The 18,949-nt window shown below is 37.2% G+C and overlaps 1 protein-coding gene across 1 annotated transcript in view; it reads right to left on the bottom strand.

The window, feature by feature from the left end:
• SLC16A10 (solute carrier family 16 member 10) overlaps positions 1-18,949 on the bottom strand; it is a 147,802-nt gene that overhangs the window by 46,239 nt on the left and 82,614 nt on the right. The window contains exon 3 of the mRNA XM_044005311.1: positions 16,525-16,987. Within this exon, the coding sequence (XP_043861246.1) occupies positions 16,525-16,987 (463 nt within the window). The remainder of the gene's footprint in view (positions 1-16,524; positions 16,988-18,949) is intronic.

Genomic DNA, 18,949 nt, shown 5'->3' with positions numbered 1-18,949 from the left:
CCAATCAAAATAAAAGTTGGTTACTGAAATGCATAAGATTTCTCTCTACAGTGGTCTTATAGCTAAAGTGTTTGTGCTATTTCCAAATTTCAGTCTTCTTATTCACCAGGTATTCATCCTTAGTTCCAAGTTAGTTTGGTGAGAAAATCAACTTTGACCTGGGACAATAATTGTCACTCTAGCTCATGGGAAAGAATAACTGGGCTGACTCTTACTGCAGCTCTCAAGGTAGCCTCAGTAGATGAAAAAGTAACCTGACTAGCATTCGATACAACCTCTGGACAAAGAGCCAACATGGTCCCAAGAGGCTAGGTAGAGTAAAATTTTGTGTTGGGAAGACTGAGGGGAACGATAAGAATAGAGAAGGACAAAGAGGAAGAAATTAGTGAGTGCTTTCTTTGATCATCCACTTTCGATTTGACAGTCTCTTCCTTTTATTTCAAGCTTAACTGAATCACCAAGTCAAATTAGGAGCTAACATATCTCAGCAAGAATTCATTATAGTAAAAGATGTGCATATGGGTAACCAGATCACTAAGTACAATATCTCTTCTTGTATATTGGGTAAAAGTCTTCTTCTAAAATGGACACAAATATAACAGAGAGCTGTTAAAGGATCAAATGAGATAACATGTAAAACCCCTTGCAAACCCTAAAGAACAATTTCATTATTATTATTACTATTATTTTCATTATCATTCCACCACTGAGATTATTTTGCTCTACTATTTTGATTCTTCATTAGGCCTTCTAGCTGCCAAGATCCTGAGAAAGAAGGGCTCTCTGACCAATAGTAATAAAAACCCCAGTCTTGGGAGAATGAATGTACAAATGGGCAAATCTAAATTGGTCTGATTACCCTGTCTGAAATCACTGAATTTCCAAACTTAAAAAAACTGAGGGATAAACCCTGAAAATGAAGTGATTCCAACAAGGTGCCATATCCTATGATACCCAAACTCAAAAGGCCCAACCTTTAAAAATAAAACAAAAACCTAGAGTATCATTATTATTATTACTATGAAATATCAAAAAACTTTCCATGAAAAAGTCAGTCTTTATGTTTTATAGCAGCTGTTTTGGTCAATTAAAGCAAGATATAGATGATCTGTGGTACAGGTAATTACCTACTGTTAAGGAACATCTATTCAAATGTGACTGAAGCATTGGTTCTCAAGTATGGTCCTAGTATCCCTAGGAGTTGAGTCCCTGAAACCCCGTTCAAAAATTTTCAAAACTATTTTCAGAATGACGTTGATGCTATTTTCCTTTGAAAAAGTCTTTACTTTTCTACCTTCACATATGAGTGAGGCCACTTTTTCTTTATATACTTCAACCAAAATAACATCTTAACAGATTGACTGCAAAAGAAGATATGAGAGTCCGGCTACCATATATTAAGCCAGACAATAAAGAGATTTGCAAAAATATGTAATACAATGCTACTCTTATGATTTTTGTTTTATTACTTTTATATAAGCAATTTACCATGTTTTATTACTTTTGTACTTATGTTTTTCTTTTGCCTAAACTTTAAAAATCATCACCTTTATTTCCTAATACAGTCCTCTCTTTTCCTCTAACCAGTAAGTCATCCCTCATAAGAAAGAAAAATAAAGAAAAATATTCAGTTCAGCAAATCTAACCAGAATAGTCTGACAATATATACAGTGTATTCCACACCTGTAGTCTTCTGCCTTCTACCAGCTGTAACATAATGGATAGTGCTTTGGACTTGGGAGGGAAATACTTGAGTCTGAATGCTGCCTTAGACACTTACTAACTCTCGTGACTGGACAAATCAGTTAATTTCTCATCTTCAGTGATGTTTGTACAAACAGAATACTAATGGCACCTACCTTACATGGGGCTATTGTGAAAATCAAATGAGATTTATTTTAAAGCACTATGAAAACCTTAAAGTACTATAAATTTCTAAAATTCTTTATAATTCCATAGATTCTATTTTAGTAATACAGTTCATATTTATTCAATACCCGTTTAAGTTGTGAATTTGGAGTAAGTTTTCAGAATTAGAATTTGTCTTAAAAAGGCACTGCGAAATGTCTGGAAACACCAGACCAGAAAAAAAAAAACTCACAACAGTGAAAGCTATGCACATGTAAAAACTTATCTGTACTTTTTTTCCAAATAATTATTCTTGCAGAGTCAAAATCATCAATCTAATTTAAAACCAAAATAAGAAAAAAAAATTATCAGGATTAGAAAATCTGTGAAGGTGATAGGATTAATTGTTGTAACATGCTATACAGACCACATTCTGAACTTTGATAATTGCTGAAATAACCACAATGATAATGGTAATTGGAATATGTTAAAGACCAAGGATCAATGAATATTTTTCCTATTTACCTTCCCTTCCTATACAACACACACACACACAAACAACCTTACCCTTCTTCAACACTATGTTATAGTTTGTAATTAGTTTATGTGGTAATTAGACTTAACTGGAACAATCCACGCCAAAAACTATAAAACTCCTCTCCTGTTTTTAAAAAATTGTTTCTAAATTTCAACTTAACTAATAGTTACAACTTCCCTGCTGCATTAAGAATACATGGTATTTCTCATTAAGAACCTACACTTAGTAAGAATCTTACAATGAATTACACATAAAATAGTCATCAATATAATCACCCCTCATTTTGCCTTATTAGCATAACATAGTTACCCTAGATTTACAACCAAACTACTACATTTCCATGGAAAATTACTTTGCAATATCCCTGAAAATGAGGCCCCAAATATATCCACTGAAGAAATACAGCAAAACTGCTACAAAAGTTGCTGTTCTCTCTCAAGAGACAGCAGTACCAGTATCAGAAGGAAATCATTAAGAAGCTAACACTACTAGTTAACCAGAGTTACAATAATGGATAAAGTAACTTTACTTCACTATTAAATATGCTTCTAGCTCCCACAACTTTGTTTCTGCAATGATAAATTTCAGTCAGCTTTCCATCAGTTTCTCATTGTTGCATGACAGTTTCCTTCTCACAAGTATAAATAATGTCCAGTCAAGTTCAATTAATACTCATTTATGTAGGCTTAACTCATAAATATTTTAAGTGATGTAAAAATATGCAAGATCAGGGGCAGCTAGGTGTCGCAGTAGATAGAGCACTGGCCCTGGATTCAAAAGGACCTGAGTTCAGATCTGGCCTCAGACACTTGACACTTATAGCTGTGTGACCCTGAGCAAGTCACTTAGCCCCCATTGCCCCGAAAAAAAAATGCAAGATCTTTTGGTCTAAGAGCTTAATTTCCTAAGAATATTTTTAGTGTCCACCTTTCATCTGCTGCTCTGCTTGGTTTCAACTGCAGGAAACAAGATGCCTCTCCTAGGATAAACTTATCACTGGGCTGCTAACTCAAAGCTTAATTGACACTACTTCCTTTGGCTTCTTCTCCCCTCTGATTGGAGGTCTGGAGGATAGAATACCTACCCCTACTTCCCCCAATGTCTTCCTTTATATTGAGCAGAAACTGAATTTTCAGCTCACCACAGTTGGTTTAGCATTTGCTGCTTTGCCTGGTTTCAATTCTGTGGAACAAGATGGCCCCAGGTCAGGTTCCTCCTAGTGTCTCCTTCTGTGTGTCGTCTATCCCCATTAGACTGCAAACTTTTTTTTTTTTATTTAAGTGAGGCAATGGGGGTTAAGTGACTTGCCCAGAGTCACATAGCTAGTAAGTGTTAAGTGTCTGAGGTCGGATCTGAACTCAGGTCCTCCTGGACTCCAGGGCCGGTGCTCTATCCACTGCGCCACCTAACTGCCCCTTAAATAAGAATTAAATAGAATAAAGAGGCAAAATAAAGTAACAATGAAAGAAGTACCCATCTGATGAAATTACAGATGTTCTGAAGTATCAAAATGTTAAACTGAAGTTCTAGATTTGCTGGCATAGCCATTAGTGCAGGTGATATAAACCTGGGAAGGAAAAAGAAAGTAACTAGTATTGTGTGGCTAGATTTTGCCTAAATTCTTCTAAACTACTTTTTTTTTTCTTTGGGGAGCAATGAGGGTTAAGTGACTTACCCAGAGTCACACAGCTAGTGTCAAGCATCTGAACGCAGATTTGAACTCAGGTCCTCCTGAATCCAGGGCTGGTGCTTTATCAGCTGTGCCACCTAGCTTCCCCTAAACTATATTTTATACAAATAAAAACCCCTTCGTAATAAAAGATAAGCAGTAACATTTACAAATTAATAGTTAATAGGGAATGAAACATTAAATTATCTTTCCTAGAACAGTAAACAGTACATGTATCTCAAAAAACTCCTAAGTGTGAAGTTTACTTCCTTCTCACTTCCATGAAAATGAATAGTAACAACTTCAATGCATCTTTATGTATTACTCTGATGTTAGCAAATCTCATTTGAGCCTCACAGCCATCCAGTAAGGGAGATGCTATTATTATTGTTATTTCCATTTTACAGAGAAGGAAACCAAGAGAGATTAAGTTATTTGCCCAGTGCCACACAGCTAATACTTCAGAAGCAGAATTTTATACTCAGGTCTTCCTGACTCTAAGCCCACAGCACCAATTACCTAGCCATGTTGCCTCCATGAAATTTGTATAGGGCAGATCTTAGGATAAATTCATCCATTTCTTTTAATAAAATTTTAGTTTCCTGCTGTGCCTTTTGCATACTGCTGAATCAGGAGCCTGACTGACTGTAAGAACTATGACCTATACTGTGGTATGGAAAAATCACATTCATGCAGGCAAGGACAGGAAGGGAGAAGACAGGAATATTTCACAATGGTCAGATTGAGAAAGACACCCATCCAACTAGCAGTATTTTCTCAAATTCATAACACACAAAGCAAAAAGACAGGCATGTGAGAAAAGAAAGAATAATTACAGGGTCAGCTAGGGGGCACAGTGGAAAAAGTACCGGCCCTGGATTCAGGAGGACCTGAGTTCAAATCCAGCCTCAGACACTGACACTAGCTGTGTAACCCTGGGCAAGTCACTTAACCCTCATTGCCCTGCCAAAAAAAATCCCAAAAAGAATGATTACAGGACTAACTTGCCCCCATACTGCCCTACCCTTTTAAAAAAGATCCTAGATATTTTTGCCCTTAGCGCTTATTGCTGCCAGATATGGACAGCATAATAAAAGATACTACCACAGCTACAATAATGGTATCCTATTTAGAAATGGCATCTAATCTAACTCTTACTTTACCATTAAGGAAAGTGAGACTAAGAAAAGTGACTTGTTCAAAGTCACATTGGCAATAACTGGCAAAGCTGGAATTTGAACCTAAATGTTTCCATTTCAAATCCAGTGCTTTTCCCATCAAAACATGCCAATAGAACACATGGAATCTCTAGGACTTGCTCAAAACTGCTGCTGTCTTTAGAGACAATGAGGAAGTATTCTGAGGAAAACTTTCTATCGTAGTTGAGAAATGTGGGGTGGGGTTTGCAGAGATTAATCACCAAGTGGCACATCAAAGTTACCCTAAGTTCAAGAAGAAATAGTAAAATATATCATCCCCAGACACAAAAGGAAAAAACAGTAGACCTACCCTGGAAAAGAAGATGGATAGGTCATTGCCACCTGCTAGTTGCTGTAGGAGATACCCAAGACTTCATAAAAAGGTCTATGGCCCCCAAAGGATTACTTAATATAAACTGAGACAATCAAAATCCTGTAGTAGCTCTTATTGTGCCTGAGTCTGGAAGTAAAGACAAATGGTATAAAATGACCAGCTGTATTCAGGAACATTTTATGTTACCTAAAATGGTAAAAATCTATCTCTTTGGTCTTCATAGGTCATACTTTCTATTGTTTCCCTCAGAATCCGTTTCTTATTTTCAAATACAACTAAAATGATAGCAGTTTTCAATTTTTTTTTTTTTTGGTGAGGCAATTGGGGTTAAGTGACTTGCCCAGGGTCATACAGCTAGTAAGTGTTAAGTGTCTGAGGCCGGATTTGAACTCAGGTACTCCTGAATCCAGGGCCGGTGCTTTATCCACTGCGCCACCTAGCTGCCCAGTTTTCAAATATTTAAAGAGATATCACATGAAAGGGTGATTGAACTCATTCTTCAGGATCCCAGGGAGCAAAACTGGGACCAATCAGTGGCAACTATAGATAGGTAGGTTTCTTCTCTATTTAAGGAAGAACTCCTTATCAATGAGAGCTGTCTGGAAAAAGAATGGGTTGCTTCAGTAAATTGTGAGCTTCTATATCACTAGAGATCTTAGATAGAATAAGATAGCTACCATCAAAAGAATTTGAAGAGCTGTTACAAGGAAGAGGAATTCTACTTGTTTGGCTTGGCCCCAGAAGGCAGAAACTAGGAGTTAATGGATGGAAGCTAGAAAGAAGCAAATTAGACTTGGTGTAAGAAAGGATTTCCTAATACTTAAAGCTCTAACAAAACTGAGGAATGGCTTCTTCCAAAGACATCCTCATTGTGGGGTTTTTAAGTAAAGGCTGATTAACCACTTGTTAGGAACACGGAAGAGGAAGTTGTTCAGATTGGCTAGATTGGCTCAGAGATCCTTTTCAACACAGATTCTAAAATACTATGAACTCTGCTTCTTACCACTACTTGTTAGTCCATCTACTAGCTTTGTCTTGTCAGCAGTTAAAATGTATATTCTTTAGTCACAAAATCAAAATCTAGAAGGTCAAAGTTTCTCCTGAGCAGGCAACTTCCATTTGCTGCAAAAGCAACACACCTGTATCTTATTATCAAGACATGTTCTTTGAAAACATGACAATAAAATATAGATCATTGACTTTCCAAGAGATGAGTCATTGTTTTCCTGTTAATATATTTCAGGAATAGCATATGTGTGGTGAGTAAAATAAAATAAAAACATGATTATAAAATGGTTTTCCATAAACCTCTAGAATTAAAATGAGTCCATAGAGGAAACAGTGGCAGAGATTTCTAAGTTTCCTAGAAATTGTGTTGTACTGTTTAGCTTCTAGGGCTCTCTGAAGGATTACCAACAAAAAATTATCTCTGTAGTATAAAAGTATTTTTAACAGATGCCAAATACTCTATAGATCAGCTAAGACTCTCTAGGTTCATGTGACCTTAGGAATGAAATACATAGGGGCAGCTACGTGGCAAAAAGACAGGCATGTGGGAAAATAAAGAATAATTACAGGGTCAGCTAGGGGGCACAGTGGAAAAAGTACCGGCCCTGGATTCAGGAGGACCTGAGTTCAAATCCGGCCTCAGACACTTAACACTTACTAGCTGTATGACCCTGGGCAAGTCACTTAACCCCAATTGCCTCACCCAAAAACACACACACACACACAAAAGGAATGAAATACATAGAACTGAGAGAAGATTAAGTTCACCCCACAGTCAATTGTACAGATGAAGGAACTAAAGCCCCTGTAAGGAAAAGTAATAGGTAGTAATTTACTCAGGTCGAATTTAAAATCAAGTCTTCTGATTCTTGACTCAGAAGTCTTTCTACCATACCTCATTGAGTTCTTCAGCTCTCATACAGCTTGGGTAGCTCTTTTAAATTATTTTTAATAGAATATTTTGATCTTTAAAATCTCTAATTTCTGCTCATGGACATTTGATGATAAGATATTAGCTGCTGCAGGTCTAATAGTGTCTATATGATAAAATTGAATACCGATAAAGATCTAATCCTTGTCCTTAATACATAGACATGAAACAAACTATCATAAAAGTGTAGAGTACCATTTTTGTGTCATATGCCTGTCAAGTATTAGTACATGGTTGGAGTACAGATTGGGCACAGGAATTCCATGCCTAGACTTGCTGGTCAAGGGGAAGCAGTTCGTTCCTTTCAGAAAAACTAGGAGTAATATCATCAGGGCTAGAACTGCTAAGCCATCCTTGGGGCTAGAATAGAGCAGCAGTTAGGAAAAACAGGAGGAGTTACTATCAAAAAGGACTCCAACTTGAAAAAAAAACAAAACGTGTTTCTACAGTAGTTTACTGGCCTTTAAAAAATGAAGTCTTATGTTCTACTGTAGCTACTTGTCCCAGGTTAGGGAAATAAGTGTAAAGAAGTACCAAGGAAGGGGGCAGCTAGATGGTACAGTGGTTAAAGTGCTGGCCCTGGATTCCAGAGTACCTGAGTTCAAATCCAACCTCAGGCACTTGACACTTACTAGCTGTGTGACCCTGGGCAAGTCACTTAACCCCCATTGCCTGCAAAAAAACCCCAAAACAAAAAACAAACAAACAAAAAGAAATACCAAGGAAAAGATTGTGCAAGGAGTTTTTTGTCAGGACAAATTCATCTTCCTAATTTAGACTTTAAAATATAATATACCAAAAGTGCAACAGTCTATAGTCAGAATATATTTCTTTTTTAAAAAGCAGGCATTATTTATATTACTTGCTTATAATGATTTTAGTCCCAAAGCAATGAAAGAGAAATGATTCAAAAAGAGACAGAGACAGAAAGGAGAGGAGAGGGAATGGAAGAGATGGGGAGGAATATATCTATAAATTTTCTCAGTCAGCATGAATGGAAGAGAAGCAGAGATGAAGTCTGGTTTGTTACAAGAGTTAATGGCATTATTGCATTATTGTTCTGTGTGCTAATAGCCAATTCAATTTATATCCTTGGGCAAAATTTTATTAAGGAACCATCAACTTAACTTATTGCATTATCATGAGCTCATCAAATTATGGAAATAGAAAGTATGCAAACAGAAGATACTCTTTATCTTAATAAAAGATGACATATGCTTCAATTTCTCCAGGAGTACTATTTTTTTTTCCAAACAAGATAGTCAAGTTTATAAGTATACTTAAAAATATATAGTCACACATTATTGAATAAGGTTGTCTTATATAGAGGTATCACTAGCATGTCTAAATCCTTCTAAAGTAGAACAATCCCTTCAAAATAATGGATTTCAGGTACTTTTAAAAAAATACATTTTATGAGAGCACAGGTCCTGGATTCAGGAGGACCTGAGTTCAAATCTGACCTTAGATTTAACACTTACTCTGGGCAAGTCACTTAACCCTCAATGCCCCATGTAGAAATATTTTTTACTTACTAGGGATAATTTGGGGGCTAATCTGACTGGAGGACTAATCTGGGGACTTTTGACTAACTGGCTATCTGACTGCTATTAATTTCATATGGGCCATTTATAAAGTTCCACCACACTGCTCCCAAATTGATAAGCAAAATATTAAGAAGCCTCTTAACTAAATAATCAAAGCAGAGTTTATTTATGAGTTACTATTTAAAATTAAGAATACAGGGAAATAGGGGCGGCTAGGTGGTGCAGTGGATAAAGCACCGGCCCTGGAGTCAGGAGTACCTGAGTTCAAATATAGCCTCAGACACTTGACACTTACTAGCTGTGTGACCCTGGGCAAGTCACTTAACCCCCATTGCCCCGCAAAAAACAAACAAAAAAAGAATACAGGGAAATAAAATGTACAACCTGACTGCACTGCAGCGAGTCTCTTTCCCACTTGCTGGGCCTGGAACTTTTTTTTAATACAATAAGGGCCTTAGCCACCTCTTGCCTTAGGGTATGTTCTGCTTTCACTGCTCAACTACTTTCTTCTAACTTTCCTCTTAATCTTCTGGCCTCCTTCCAGCATCTCTAGTCTCCATTCCCTCCTTGTAGCCCTTTTCTGTCTGTTTCTCTCCAACCTCTTAACCTTCTAGCCTCTCCCTTGCTCCTAGTCCTTTAGCCTTCCCCTGAGTCCTTCTCTGTTCCCTTAATCTTGTCAGTCCTCCTCTCTGTTCTTCTAATCTTGTCAGTTCCCCTCTCTAACTCCCAGGTCTATATATATCTTTCTTCTCTCCCCTCAAATCTTGGGGCTTTTTGCGCACCCACAGACCAAGCTAATCCACCAGCCAGGGCTGCGGCTGGAGCTGGGGGGACGCTCAAGCATCACGTGCCTCAACACAGGTTACACCAGAGCCTGGCCTGGACAAGCCCGAGATCTCTCAGATAGATCCGCTCAGGGCGGAGGGAGCTAGGGGCTTCCCCCCGCAGCTGTCTGACCTGGCGTCTCATACAGCCCATGGGGCTTTTTGGCTCAGCTGAAGTGGAGGGAGAGGGGTACCAGCACCTCCCACACAGAAGAGACCCTGAGGGCCTAAGGCTTTTTATTTCTTTTTTGGCGGGGCAATGGGGGTTAAGTGACTTGCCCAGGGTCACACAGCTAGTAAGTGTCAAGTGTCTGAAGCCAGATTTGAACTCAGGTACTCCTGAATCCAGGGCTGGTGCTCTATCTACTGCACCACCTAGCTGCCCCAAGGCTTTCTAATCTCAGCCCAAAGGTAGGGTCCCCAAATCAAAATAAATTTCCACACCCACAAAACCAAAATAATACAAAAATACATTTTATTTTAACCCAACAGATACTTCCTATGAAGCATCTATCCAGACAAATTTTTTCACAAAGTATTTTTCTTAAAAAGTAATTGAATAGAGTGGATAGAGCACCGGCCCTGGAGTCATGAGTACCTGGGTTCAAATCCGGCCTCAGACACTTAACACTTACTAGCCGTGTGACGCTGGGCAAGTCACTTAACCCTAAGTGCCTCACTTAAAAAAAAAAAAAAGGCAATTGAATTGCCAACTGTTATTGCTTCATTGCTTCCAAAAAGGATGTATCCTTTAGCCTGGACAGTATTGCAATAGCTTGTTGGTTGGTTTCACTGCCTTAAGTCTCTTTCCACTACAGTGCGTCCTACACTCACCTATCAAAGTGTTCTTCCTATAGCAAAGGAATAACCATGTCAACCTTCTCCATAAATTCCAATGACTCCCAATGACCTCCAGGATCAAGTATAAAATCCTCTATTTGGCATTCAAAGCCCTTCATAACTTGGACCTCTCTTACCTTTCCAATACTCTTACACATTACATGCCCCCCAACCAACATAATCTCTGTGATCCAGTAACACTGGCTTCTTTGCTGTTCCTCACACAAGATACCTCCATCTCCTAACCTTGGGCATGCCTTCTATTCTCTTCCTCCTCAACTCTGCCTCCTGGCTTCCCAAGATTCCTTCAAGTCCCTGCTAAAATCCCATCATCTACAAGAAGCCTTTCCCAATCTCCTTTAAAGCTAGTGCCTTCCCTCTGCTGACTATCTCTGATTTATCCTGTACATATCTTGTTTGTATATAATTGTCTCTCTCCATTAGACAGTGAGCTTCTTGAGAACAGGGACTGTCTTTTGCCTTTCTTGTATCTCTTAGCACAATGCCTGATGTGTAGCTGTTGCTTAATAAATGTCTACTGACTGAATGATGATATAAGCACTCTGATGAGTCTCTGACATTCTAAAATTAACCACTGTATTTGACCAGTATTTTGGTGCTTCTCCACATTGACATTATTTACAGTGTTGTAGTTACTGGGCATAGAATTCTTTTGATGCTTTGTATTTGCAAGGCTTGAATGCAGATTTCTTCACATATATTCCAAAGAAGCAGAAATAAAATATTCCTATCCTCCATCTAAACGTAGAGGATGAAGTTCTTAAGTTTTGCTCTGGAATGAAAACAGATGAATTTATGATACAGAAGGCATCTTTTCCCCTACCAGTTCCTCGAAGAGGTAGTATCAGATCACTTAGAAGCAATACTAAATTTAAGAGAATAGTTGAGGTTAGGATATGGCAATTCATTGCATCTGTTCCAGAGGATCATTTTCTTTCATTTGATCTAGGTACAAGGTTTAGTCATTAACAAAACCATCATCTTATTAAACAAAGCCAATGACATTGTAGTCTTGTCCCATGCCCTGATATCCAGTTATTCTCCCCTGGTTTACTTTGTCTGGCAGCAGGAGCACAGGTCATCAAAAATCCCGAATACAGGTATCCTTTTCCTCTCCTCCTCAGTAGAAAGGAGATTGGGTCTAGAGTCACAGAAACTAGATTTAAATACTGACTCTGCCACTTGTTATCTTTGCCATGTTAAGCAAGTCACTTTCCCCTCTGGATTTCAGTTCCCTGACTTGTAAACAGATTTACTAGATGACCTCTGAGGTCCCTTCTGGTTCTAACTCTATGACTCTATGATCTTCTAGTCTGTGGTAAAACGGCTTTTGAAGGACCGCCCCTTTTGGGGAGGAGACCGTGACAAACAGCTGTGCACCTGCTGCTGCCCAGGAGAGCGTGGCCAAGCACGCAGTACTTCCGGGACGCCAACTTTAAAATAGAGGGTAGAGAAACAAAACTATCACTCTTTGCAGATGATATGATGGTATACTTAAGGAATCCTCGAGAATCAAGTCAAAAATTACTTGAAACAATTAACAACTTTAGCAAAGTAGCAAGATATAAAATAAATCCACATAAATCATCAGCATTTCTATACATGACCAACAAAGTCCAGCAGCAAGAGATAGAAAGAGAAATTCCATTTAAAGTAACGGTAGATAATATAAAATACTTGGGAGTCTACTTGCCAAGACAAACCCAGGAACTCTATGAACACAACTACCAAACACTCTTCATACAAATCAAATCAGATCTAAATAATTGGAAAGATATCAATTGCTCATGGATAGGCAGAGCCAATATAGTAAAAATGACAATATTGCCTAAATTAATTTACTTATTCAGTGCCATACCAATCAGACTACCTAAAAAGTATTTTATACAGCTAGAAAAAATAATAACAAAATTCATCTGGAAAAACAAAAAATCAAGAATATCCAGGGAAATAATGAAAAAAAATTCACAGGAAGGTGGGTTAGCGGTACCAAACCTGGAGCTTTACTATAAAGCAGCAGTCATCAAAACTATCTGGTACTGGCTAAAAAATAGAGTGGTAGATCAATGGAATAGGCTAGGCTCAGGAAATGCAGTAGTAAATGACACTAGTAATGTAGTGTTTGATAAACCCAAAGACTCCAGCTTCTGGAATAGGAACTCAGTATTTGACAAAAACTGCTGGGAAAACTGGAAGATAGTATGGCAGAAATTAGGCATAGACCAGCATCTTACACCTTATACTAAAATAAGGTCAAAATGGATACACGATTTAGACATAAGAGGTGATACCATAGGTAAATTAGAAGAGAAAGGAATAGTGTACTTATCAGATCTTTGGAAAGGAAAACAGTTTTTGACCAAACAAGAGATAGAGTATATTATAAAATGCAAAATGGATGATTTTGATTATATTAAATTAAAAAATTTTTGTACAAACAGAAGCAATGCATCCAAAATTGGAAGGGAGGCAGAAAGCTGGGAAACAATTTTTGAGGCCAGTGCTTCTGATAAAGGCCTCATCTCTAAAATATATAGGGAATTAAATCAAATTTATAAGAATCCAAGTCATTCCCCAATTGAGAAATGGTCAAAGGATATGAACAGGCAGTTTTCTGATGAAGAAACCAAAGCTATCTATTCCCATATGAAAAAATGCTCTAAATCTCTAATGATTAGAGAGATGCAAATTAAAACAACTCTGAGGTACCACCTGACACCTATCAGATTGGCTAAAATGACAAAAAAGGAAGATAATAAATGTTGGAGAGGCTGTGGGAAAATTGGAACACTAATGCATTGTTGGTGGAGCTGTGAGCTGATCCAACCATTCTGGAGAGCAATTTGGAATTATGCCCAAAGGGCGATAAAGCTGTGCATACCCTTTGACCCAGCAATCCCACTTTTAGGTCTTTTGCCCAAAGAAATCATGGAAGGGGGAAAGGGACCCACATGTACAAAAATATTTATAGCTGCTCTTTACGTGGTAGCAAGGAATTGGAAGTTGAGGGGGTGCCCATCAATTGGGGAATGGCTGGACAAGTTGTGGTATATGAATACAATGGAATACTATTGTGCTGTAAGAAATGATGAGCAGGAAGAGTTCAGAGAAACTTGGAGGGTCTTACGTGAGCTGATGATGAGTGAGATGAGCAGAATCAGAAGAACATTGTACACAGTATCATCAACATTGAGTGTTGACCTACTGTGATGGACTATATTCTTCTCACCAATGCAATGGTACAGAAGAGTTCCAGGGAACTCATGATAGAAGAGGATCTCCAAATCCAAGAAAAAAAAAGAAAGAAAGAACTGTGGAGTATAGATGCTGATTGAACCATATTATTTCTTTTGTTTTGGGTGCTGTTGGTTTTTTTTTTTTCTTTCTATTTTGAGGTTTTGCATCACTGCTCTGATTCTTTCTCTTGTAACAAGATTAATGCAGAAATAGGATTAATGTTATTATGTGTATATATATGTGTGTGTGTGTATATATATATATATGTATATGTATAGAGATATATAGATATAACCTATATCAGATTACCTGCTGTCTAGGGGAGGGGGGAGGGAGGGGTGGGAGGGAGAAAAATCTGAAATTGTAAAGCATGTATAAACAAAAGTTGAGAACTATCTTTACATGTAATGGAAAAAATAAAATACCTCATACATTAAAAAAAAAATAGAGGGTAGAATGGAAGTTGGTTCGCTAGGTCTTGCACTCTCCAGCTTGACGGCGCGTTCTGGTGATTGGCTTTGGTTCTTGGTCTGGCAGGCAGTTTTGGGATTCGGTGAGTTTTATAAAAGAATATAGACTAAGCTTAGATCTAAGACTATTCATTTGTATTTCTACTTTCCTATTTCCCTAATTGGTATCTTCACCTGTTTGTTGTCTAAACAATAAAGGCTAATCCCTCTCTAATTAAAGTTCAGAGGCTTCTTTCTCTTACTGGTCTGGGAGATATATAAGGGAAAAAGTTAAAGGGGAGTTTAATGCTCTTATAGTCAATTTTAAATCTCACAAGTCCCGATCTCTACCTTCATTCATAGCTAAGGACATTAGCACCAAATGATTAAGATGTGTTTCCTTAGTCCCTAGGATCATGGAATTTTAAAACTGAAAGAGAATTTAGAGATGATCTAATTTAACTGAAAAACTGAAAAATCTGAACTCTCTCATTTCACATATAAGAATATTAAAAGCAGGAGATCTGAAATGACTTGCCCAAGATGTCATGGTTTGAATTCAACTCTATAGTTATTATAAAAATTAATATTTGTGGTTGTATTCATAGTAAGTCCAACTTCATAATATATGCTTTGAAGACTAGAATTAGGAGAGACAAACACTTTAAAGAACATTAGCACTGAATTCAAAGTAATTTTGACTTCCTGAGCTCAAGAATTCTTTGAACTACTGATATTAATCTTACACAAAAACTTTGTTAGTAAGGAAATTCACATTGATGACTCAAACTGGATCCTGGCTCAACGAGGTCTAAGTTCACCTATACATACATACACATAAACACAAGTAAAAACAACCAGTTATGACATTAACAGGAGTACATCTAAATTGGCATTTGTGTTTATCATAGATCAGCTCTCAACCATGTTGACCTGTAAATAAAGTTCAGTGGTTGCTGCAGGAAAACAAAAAAGGGACATAAAAAACCTTGTGAGTGATGTTTGCCATGAGGCAAATATTTTAGACACCAGTTATTCTGATTTCAATACAAAGAGGTTGAAATACGCCCTTTGAAATAGGAACATACACTTAAAGTAGCTTGAATGTTTGAAATTCTAGCTTTCTGTGAAATCCTAACTCTCTTTTTATCGGGCACATTTCTTAATTCTTCCAAAGCAGTTGTCTGAGGACTCATGATAAAACATGCTACCTACTTCCTGACAGAGAAATGACAGACTCAGGGTACTGACTGAAATATAAATATTTTTTGACATGACCAACACAAGAATTTGTTTTGCTTGACTATACATATTATTCTTTTAACATGGACTTTGTTTTTCTTACTTTTTTGTCAATAGGAGAGGAGGAAAAGGAAGAAAGAGAAGCAAGGTTTTAATTAGCTGAAAAAAATACAATTTATTTTAAAAAACAAATCTCAAAATAAAAACTTTTCAAAGTAGTCCTTTGAGTATAGGTAAGCCCCCCTTTCTCCCCGAACTTTCCCTTCAGTGAAAATGCCCTGCATTTATCTATTATGCAATTTCTGCATCTGTCCAATAAAAAATTATATATTGATATAAGTACTTTAATCTACTATACCTTATTTATTTGTCCTCCATGAAGATTACTGCCCTCCCCAAAAGAAATGACTTTATGAAAAAGTAAGGACTATCAGAGACTTTCTTTGTTTGGAAATCATCTATTCCAAGCTTTTTTACCTTTTTTTTTTTAACCTATGGTCATTATTTTAATTTTTAAAATAGCTTTTTAATTGATTGGATTTTTTTGTTTGTTTTCTGTTCTCTTTTCCGGGGGGGGGGGGGGGAGCGGGGCAGGGGGAGGTATGTTAAGTTTTTGTTAAGGACTTAAAGCCCACTGTGATTGGCTGTTTTAAAAGATTCTGATGGATGGTTTGGCCTTGAGCTCAGATATTTCTAATTACAAAAGGCCCTGGAATACAACCAGGAGAGTGTTCCAAAACAGCTTCAGCTTGATATATTATTTGTTTCATCCACCAAGATTTTCACCTATAAAGTATTCAAAGAACATTGCAAGGTAAGCCAAAGAACCACACTTACCAAGTGAACGTAAGGCACAAAATATCCGAAAAGTGCAAGTGGGATTCCAAAAGCCCAGACTGAATAACCTGTAACCTTGAAGATGGAGAAATTAAAAACTTTTTTGGGAGGACTGAACTTTCTCCTGGAAAAGAGAAAGAATTTTTTCTCTCCTTTCTTCCCACTCTCTTTATATTTGGCATCAGGTTGAAAGGGTTTGTAGGTAAAGCCAGCCAGAAACAGGACAAACATGAAGATGCATAGGACTCTGAGTGTATCAAACAGGCCCAATCTATCAATGAGTACCCTTAAAAATAAAGGGAGTAATATTGTGAAGACGCTGCTGCCAGCAGTGACGATGCCATTCACCAGTCCCAGGCGTTTCTTGAAATAATGTCCCAAAATGACCAACGATGGCTGGTATGCAAATGAGCAGCCACAGGCAAATATAATTCCATATGTGAGATACAGAGGCTCGATGGAACTGTATGAAAATGAAAGAAAAGGAAAATAATTTTCACTATTGATTATTGTAATGACTGAGATATACCGATTTTTAAAAGTAAATGAAGATTTCCATTATATTGTTTCCTCAAAAATTATTGATGCTAAAACCAGTACATATTATCTCTAGGATATATTATCTATTGAGGGGAAGGGAAGGGAAGAAAAAAGAAAAGAGATAGAAAAGAAGGAAAGAGAGCAAAGGAAAAAAAAAGTCCACTATTCTTAGGTACAGAATTTTACACTAAAAACAGTTTAATTCAATAGGAATGGATATAAATGTCTCTTGCCATTGGTGTGAAAATTTAAGACTCAGGAAGACTACAATATTTTACTTGAAATCACTGGGGTTCTTGGCAATTTGTCAGTATAATAAAATGAGAAAAAAGAAATCAGGCTCAATAGAGCCAAGATTTGTTTTGTGATGATTTGTTTTTCCAAATAAATTCATGAAAACAATCAAATTATATTTCATTTATTAAATTTTGAGGGGAAAGATCTCAACATTGATGTTATTTCTATATATAACAAGTATCCATTGGATTAAAACAGTATGTCAGACAGAGAGAAGCTTCACTATACTTCCCCCTACCAGTATGTATCCAGAACATTATAGGTGAGGCACTGTTAACTGAAGTTCCCAGCAAAATGGAAATACTAATAACAGGAATGGCAAAGTACTGGGATGATGACAAGGAACTCCAGAAGAATCAAATAAAACTGAGTCATGTGGCCAAACCTTCTATTTCCATTCCCAAGTACTTTCTAGACCTGCTTCAAAACACTTGCCCCCATGAGCTTTTCCTAATATAGCTTACCCTACAATGGCCATTCTTTTACTCTATGTTATTTGTTCATTTATTTGTTTTTGTTTTTTGTTTTGTTTTTTGGGGCAATGGGGGTTAAGTGACTTGCCCAGGGTCACACAGCTAGTGTCAAGTGTCTAAGGCCGGATTTGAACTCAGGTACTACTGAATCCAGGGCCGGTGTTTTATCCACTGCACCACCTAGCTGCCCCCTATTTGTTCGTTTAACAAATATTTATGAGTAAACCATTCCTCCAGGGAATACAAAGAAATGTATTTTTTTAAAAAAACATTGCATGGTCTCAAGTTAAAAACCTTATTGGTGAAATAAAACTAAGACACCTGGAAAATAACATTATAGGAATAGCTCATTAATTTAGCATCAGAGAATAAGCTATCCATCTGGGTGAATTTCTCTAAGTAACCAAGACTTGAGATTCTCAGGCGCTGATTTTTTCAAGTAATTTTAGTCATTTTGGCTAGAATTTAAAATGCATTTTTAAATGTTTCCCTAGCTTTCTTAAGCAGAAACACACTGAACATAATACATATTTTCTTGGTCACTAAGTATTATCATCATGAACATCAATCGTGGTCTCTACTGTACCATTACTATAATAGAGCTAAGCCTTCAGCTATACACCTCTAACAAAGCCTTCCCCCACTGCCTCTTGTATCATGAAGTTTACTAAATCAGGACTCTTATTTTTACACATAATTCTATATCAATAGCCTTTCTATAAAATGCATGGGCTTTGTGACAATCATTTTTCTCTTTGAGGCTGAGAGTGGGGTCAGGACAGACACATTAGGATCTGTAGCTGAATTCTAGACTGAAATCCAATTCCTACATGAACTAGAAAAATGGACTATAACACTAAACACAACTATATGTTTTTATTAACAATGACAGAAGTTTAGAGAAGAAATAAGTTTTTGTGGACTAGATAAATCCAGAAGAATAAACTAATAATCCCAGTAAGGGGAAGGGCATTCAGCATGGTAAGGCTGCTGGCAAATCAGTATATACAGCACAAGGCCTGAAGTCAGGAAGATCTGAGTTCAAATCTAGATTCATACACTTACTAGCTGTGTGACCCTAGGCCTAAAGTCACTTAACCTATGTCTTCCTCCAT

Source organism: Dromiciops gliroides, chromosome 4, assembly GCF_019393635.1.
Source record: "Dromiciops gliroides isolate mDroGli1 chromosome 4, mDroGli1.pri, whole genome shotgun sequence".
Classification (NCBI taxonomy): domain Eukaryota; kingdom Metazoa; phylum Chordata; class Mammalia; order Microbiotheria; family Microbiotheriidae; genus Dromiciops; species Dromiciops gliroides.
The sequence above is the reverse complement of the archived record's forward strand: the minus strand, read 5'-3'. Positions and strand labels throughout refer to the sequence as shown.